The following is a 6,954-nucleotide window of genomic DNA, read 5'->3' on the forward strand; positions in this document are numbered from 1 at the left end:
AATTCGATGAGGATTCTAACCCAAGCGTAGGAGACAGACAGAGGGAAATAATTCTAGCCAGGTGGCTGAAGCATTAATTATGCTGAGCCACACTGGTGACCGCAGACAACTAGGTATGAAAAAAACCTAGTAATTGCTTTTGCTAAACTAAATCGAGCAGTCGAGCAGTCGCTTAAAGCAATTGCTTCGGTTGTTATGAATAAAGCTTTTTTGACAGCTGTTTTCTCAGTCAGGAGCTTTTACTTTTAGAACAAGCTAGTTTGGTATGAATAAAGCTCAAATCTGAAGCAATTGCTCGACAAATCTCCTAGCAATTGCTTTATTTTCTAATCATGCTCGGTAGCAGACTTTTCCAATAAAAAATTCTTTAATAACGTCATGAATTTATCAAGTTAGCAATATTTCACCTCAAAACAATTCAAAAAGGCATTTTCAACATGGATAAAGAAAATTCGAAGTGATAACCCAACTTTTTTCATATTCCTGTCGTTGTATAAAATCATTCGTCTAAGATAAAATTAAACAAATCAATTAGTAAATATTTCAAATTAAAAAAAATCTGGCTATAGTGGAAGAAGTCCCAATTGGCTCAAAGTAAGAAATAAATTGTAATAATTTAAAATATTATACAGATCTATCATTTTTATATAATTTTGTTATAATCCAAAGATTTAAAAAAAAATCTAAATTAAAATGCGCGCCTATTGCTATTTTTTTATACATCGGATTATCCCGATCCGAATACATGTGGAAGAGCTTATGATAAATATTAAAGTTAGGCAAGTTTTTGTTTGACAATATTCGAATATGTTTTCATTTTTCTTTAAACATCAACATACGAGCACGCATTTATCAAAAAAAAAATCCGGTCGTTCTTACACCCACCAACCGCTTCGTCGAGTTCAAGGCTACTTTAGCTGTACTTTTCAATTTTCTGATCGTCTTCTTTCATTTTACTTTAGAAAACTTCAGATTCTGCTGGTTGGATAGCTCTATTTTTCGTAGCAAAAGCTATGTTCTAAGACTTTAGTACACATCCGCTAAGAAAATGTTTATTCATACCAAACTAAGCAAATGCTTTGGACTTTTGCTTTGATTGATTTCGAGCTAAGTAAAAGCTATCGAAGCAATTGCTAAACCTTATTCATACCACTAAATGACACCAGCCGTGAGATCCGGCGGCGAATGATCAGTGGAAGTCGTGCCTACTATGGACTTCTCAAGCAACTGCGGTCGAGAAGACTTAGCGCTCGCACGAAGTGTAACCTGTATATGACGCTCATTTGACCAGTTGTCCCCTATGAACACGAGACATAGATATTGTTCGAGGAGGACCTGCGTACACTCGGAGTATTTGAGCGACGAGTGTTAAGAACCATCTTTGGCGGCGTGCAGGAGAACGGAGTGTGGAGGCGAAGGATGAACCAAGAGCTCGCGTGATTCTACGGCTAACCCAGTATCCAGAAGGTGATGAAGACTGGCCGAGTACGCTGGGCAGGACATGTTTCGAGATTGCAACGTCGCTTTTCTTCAGTTCATGATCATTGATATACACGAAACATAACAAAACATGTTTGAAACAAAAACTCAGAATAGAATAAAGAATTTTTTTTCCAGAAACCGTGAAAAATTTTCATATTAAATTTGGCAGTTTATTAGTGTATTCCTCAAAGTAAATCATGCAAATTTATTTTATTCGCTTCACAACAATTCACAATGGACGGCATCCTTCCAGTTGCAGTACAGGTTAACGGGATCAAACAGCAGACCATCGGGACACTCGAAATCGAACCGCCGTCCATCTTCGGTACAGACGAAGAACTTTTGACAGGAATCGGGATTCGGAAAAATCCCTGCCGGATCGCATTCTCCCACATTTGGTCCGGTTGGTCCAGTCGGCGGTACCGGGGTAGTGACAGCGGGAGGTGGCGCAGGCGGTTCAGCTCCATGATTGACCAGTCTGTAGACGGTGTTCATCAACGCATATCTGGGACCACAGAGTCCGTGATAATCATCGGTTTCCAGGGACCACACCATTATCCCACCGAGATCGTTATCGTGCATGTATTGTACCTTTTTAAAAACGAAAAAAAAAAATACTAGAATTATAACATCCATACTAAACTCCGTTAAAAAGTTTTACCTTAGCTTCGATAGTTTCAACATTATCGAATCCGATCCATTGATTTCCCTTGACAGCGTAGAATCCGACCTGTTCCTGGCTGTAATGAATGTCCCAGTTTTCTTTCGCAAACATATCGCAGAACTCATTGTAGCCAATAAATCCGGGTTCTCGAGTGAATGGTCCAGCCATTCCAGGCCCATTAATGGGAGCCCCAATATGGTTTTCCTGCTCTCTGGCCAAGGTGAAAGTTCTTCCGTACAACGGAATGCCGAGAATAATTTTCTTCGGATCTGCACCTTGCGACAGCCAGTACTGGATGCTGGCGTTGGTGTTCATCTGCTTCTGGCGTTCCGTAACGTCAGCCGGTCCTTCGTAGAGCGGCGAGTTTAGTCCGGTTTGGAAGTCCCAGGGACCGTGCAGATCGTACGTCATCACGTTGATGAAATCGAGAGCAGCCGACACTCGTGCTATGTGGTAGGACAACCCGGATGAGAATTCGGCCGATGCCACCGCAGCACTCAACAGCAGTCCATGGCGATCGAATCTATAAATTGAAATAACCGTTAAATTACACAATAGAAAAATTCAAAACCTGGACCTAAACTCTGAAAGTCTGAAATCTCAATCGGAATCCATAAATTCAAATTTTAGATTCGTAACCAAAATCTGAATCTGAAAACTAAATCCAAAACTTATGTCTGAAACCTCAATCTTAAATTTGAATCTTGAGTCTGAACCTGGAATCTGATTTTAAAAACTGAATCTTAATCTGAAATCTTAATCCTAAATTTGAAACTGAAGTCTTCTGAAATATGAATCGGAATACCTAAAATATTAATCTTGAATCTGAAATCTGAATGTTAAATCTAAACTCTGAATCTAAAATCTGAATTTGAAGGTGAAATCTGTATCTAAAATCTGAATTCTGAATCTGAAATCTGAATTCTGAATCTGAATCCTGAATCTGAAATCTGAACCTGAATCCCGAATCTGAAATCTGAATCTTAAATCTATACCTGAATCTGTAATATAAAATCTGAATCTGAAATCTGTAATCTGATTCTGAAATCTGAATCTGAAATCTTAATCTGAAATCTAAATTTGAAAACTGAATCTGAATTTGAAATTTGAAATCTGAATCTGAAATCCGAAATCTGAATCTGAAATTTGAGTATGAAATCTGAATTTTAAATCTAAATCGTGTGAAATGTGAAATGTGAATCGCAAATCTGAATCGGAAATCTGAATCTGAAACCTAAATCTGAAATCTGAATCTGAAATCTGAATCTGAAATCTGAAATCTGAACTCTGAAATCTGAATCAGGAATCTGAAATCTTAATCTAATATCTGAATCTGAATTTGAAATCGAAATCTGAACTCTGAAGTCTGAATCTGAATTCTAAATCTGAAATCTGAAATCTGAATCTGATATCTGAATCTGAAATCTGAATCTGAAATCTGAAATCTGAATCTGAATCTGAAATCTGAATCTGAAATCTGAATCTGAAATCTGAATCTGAAATCTGAATCTGAATCTGAAATCTGAATCTGAAATCTGAATCTGAAATCTGAATCTGAAATCTGAAATCTGAATCTTAAATCGGAATCAGAAATCGGAATCGGAAATCTGAATCTGAAATCTGAATCTGAAATCTGAATCTGAAATCTGAATCTGAAATCTGAAATCTGAATCTGAAATCTGAACTCTGAAATCTGAATCAGGAATCTGAAATCTTAATCTAATATCTGAATCTGAATCTGAAATCGGAATCTGAACTCTGAAGTCTGAATCTGAATTCTAAATCTGAAATCTGAAATCTGCATCCTATATCTGAATCTGAAATCTGAATCTGAAATCTGAAATCTGAATCTGAATCTGAAATCTGAATCTGAAATCTGAATCTGAAATCTGAATCTGAAATCTGAATCTGAATCTGAAATCTGAATCTGAAATCTGAATCTGAAATCTGAATCTGAAATCTGAATCTGAAATCTGAATCTGAAATCGGAATCAGAAATTGGAATCAGAAATCTGAATCTGAAATCTGAATCTGAAATCTGAATCTGAAATCTGAATCTGAAATCTGAATCTGAAATCTGAATCTGAAATCTGAATCTGAAATCTGAATCTGAAATCTGAATCTGAAACCTGAATCTGAAATCTGAATCTGAAATCTGAATCTGAAATCTGAATCTGAAAACTGAATCTGAAATCTGAATCTGAAATCTGAATCTGAAATCTGAATCTGAAATCTGAATCTGAAATCTGAATCTGAAATCTGAATCTGAAATCTGAATCTGAAATCTGAATCTGAAATCTGAATCTGAAATCTGAATCTGAAATCTGAATCTGAAATTTGAATCTGAAATCTGAATCTGAAATCTGAATCTGAAATCTGAATCTGAAATCTGAAATCTGAATCTGCAATCTGAAATCTGAATCTGAAATCTGAATCTGAAATCTGAATCTGAAATCTGAACCTGAAATCTGAATCTGAAATCTGAATCTGAAATCTGAATCTGAAATCTGAATCTGAAATCTGAATCTGAAATCTGAATCTGAAATCTGAATCTGAAATCTGAATCTGAAATCTGAATCTGAAATCTGAATCTGAAATCTGAATCTGAAATCTGAATCTGAAATCTGAATCTGAAATCTGAATCTGAAATCTGAATCTGAAATCTGAATCTGAAATCTGAATCTGAAATCTGAATCTGAAATCTGAATCTGAAATCTGAATCTGAAATCTGAATCTGAAATCTGAATCTGAAATCTGAATCTGAAATCTGAATCTGATATCTGAATCTGATATCTGATTCTGAAATCTGAATCTGAAATCTGAATCTGAAATCTGAATCTAAAATCTGAATCTGAAATCTGAGTCTGAAATCGGAATCTGAGATCTGAATCTGAAACCTGAATCTGAAATCTGAATCTTAAATCTGAATCTGAAATCTGAATCTGAAATCGGAATCTGAGATCTGAATCTGAAATCTGAATCTGAAATCTGAGTCTGAAATCGGAATCTGAGATCTGAATTTGAAATCTGAATCTTAAATCTGAATCTGAAATCTGAATCTGAAATCTGAATCTGAAATCTGAATCTGAAATCTGAATCTGAAATCTGAATCTGAAATCTGAATCTGAAATCTGAATCTGAAATCTGAATCTGAAATCTGAATCTGAAATCTGAATCTGAAATCTGAATCTGAAATCTGAATCTGAAATCTGAATCTGAAATATGAATCTGAAATCTGAAATTTGAAATCTGAATCTGAAATCAGAAATTACTTTATTTTTCGATGCGTGCGATAGCCTTCATTCGATTCCTTGGAAAAAATCATACAAGAAAGGTCTCATTTGGTTGAAAAATTTCCAGTTTGTACCAGCTTTTTTAAATTTAATTTTGAATTTCAAAGATTTGATTCATGTAGGAGGGAAGATATTAAATTTCTTCGCGGTTTATACACTTTTTCCTCATTTTACGCTGGATTTTCGATATTGTTGAAGACTCTAACAAAGTTTCTAGTTATAATCAATCAGAAACATCTCATTGCACTTCATCATCAACGTTTTCATACATTTTTCAAAATCATATTAAAAAAGGTGAACATTTCAAAAGTGATTTTAAAACTTTAATGAGTGATAATTGCAAAATACTGCAAATGACGTTACTTTAAAATAATTAAGTTACATTATTGGAATAATATAAATTTACTCCTTTGACATAATCCATTCAAAAACAATCACTTAGCAAAGAGTTGAATCTGAATCTGAAATATAAATGTGACATCAGAAACTGAGTCAAAACTAGAGTTTGAATCTGAAGTTGGAATTGCAAAAAAACCTGTATCTCTAATGGATGGTGGCTCCAGAGAGTAAAATAACGCCATTAAAAAATAAATTTGCTACTCACTCCACTCGGAATTCCTCGAGCCAGATGGCGTGATTATCCTTATCGTCCAACGAAGGGCTGTCCTGCTGCGATGGATATTCCCAATCCAAATCGATCCCATCGAAGCCGAACGTCTGGCACAGCTTAACGCAATCGTCGATGAACTTTTTTCGCAGCACCGGATCAGCCGATACTTTGGAAAATTTGAGCGACTTTTCGTTCCATCCACCAATCGCTGCCATCGTTTTCAGTTCACTATTAAGCTTTTTCAGATCGTTGAATCTTTTGACGTATCCCAGGCCCCAGTTTTCCTCCAGATCCAGATAGGGGTCAATGATCCGTACGGTTCCATCCTCATTGATACCGAAAAAGGCATACATCAAGTGGGTACACAGTCCGGTATGGATATTATCTACGGTGAACTTTCCCACTCCCCATCTGTAGTAAGCCCAGGTGCCCAAGTAACAAACAATTTTTTCTGCGATAATAATTTTAAAAAAATCGAAGTAATTCACTATTAGATATTTGATAACAAGATTCTAAATCAAAGCTCCCTACTTTCTGCAACGGCCTGGGACACAGCAAAACAGAACACCACACACAAAAACGTTAATCCTAGGTGTTTCATTTCCGCTTCGAGAAGTACCTAATAAAAACTTATTTGCACCGACAGCTCAGTAATACTGATTTCGAACTTGCAAGAAAGTATTGTTTTTATAGGTGTTTTAAAATTTCAAGTGATGGAGCAAGAAAAAAAAACTTTACATAAAGTACCGACAGCCCCTTACGTTTTGGTCAACTCGACAGGGCGGGAATCGATAAGGGAAGCAAGGTACTTCAAGTTGGGTGATCTACTATTGCCATTTACAATATATGAGCAATCAAACCAAAGCGATATTCAAGTCTTTTATCATGTTTTTGAGCCAAAGGGC

The 6,954-nt window shown here is 35.9% G+C and overlaps 1 protein-coding gene across 1 annotated transcript; it reads right to left on the reverse strand.

Moving 5' to 3' along the window:
- Positions 1-1,652: 1,652 nt before the first annotated feature.
- Positions 1,653-6,701, reverse strand: LOC129756070 (chitinase-3-like protein 1). Its single transcript, XM_055752822.1, has 4 exons — positions 6,581-6,701; positions 6,044-6,500; positions 2,144-2,669; positions 1,653-2,073 (listed from the first exon to the last, which is right to left on the reverse strand). The coding sequence occupies exons 1-4, from the start codon at positions 6,648-6,650 to the stop codon at positions 1,702-1,704; spliced, it is 1,425 nt and encodes a 474-aa protein (XP_055608797.1). The 5' UTR covers positions 6,651-6,701; the 3' UTR covers positions 1,653-1,701.
- Between the last annotated feature and the right edge of the window lie 253 nt (positions 6,702-6,954).

Source organism: Uranotaenia lowii, chromosome 3 (genome assembly GCF_029784155.1).
Source record: "Uranotaenia lowii strain MFRU-FL chromosome 3, ASM2978415v1, whole genome shotgun sequence".
In the NCBI taxonomy this organism is placed as follows: Eukaryota; Metazoa; Arthropoda; class Insecta; order Diptera; family Culicidae; genus Uranotaenia; species Uranotaenia lowii.

Bases quoted from the DNA above. Each gene is read 5' to 3' on its own strand.
- LOC129756070 (XM_055752822.1), bottom strand. From the start codon at position 6,650: ATGAAACACCTAGGATTAACGTTTTTGTGTGTGGTGTTCTGTTTTGCT. The intron at 6,501-6,580 runs GTAGGGAGCTTT...TTATTATCGCAG, and splicing joins GTCCCAGGCCGTTGCAGAAA to AAAAAATTGTTTGTTACTTG. The intron at 2,074-2,143 runs GTAAAACTTTTT...GTTTTTAAAAAG, and splicing joins TTGAAACTATCGAAGCTAAG to GTACAATACATGCACGATAA.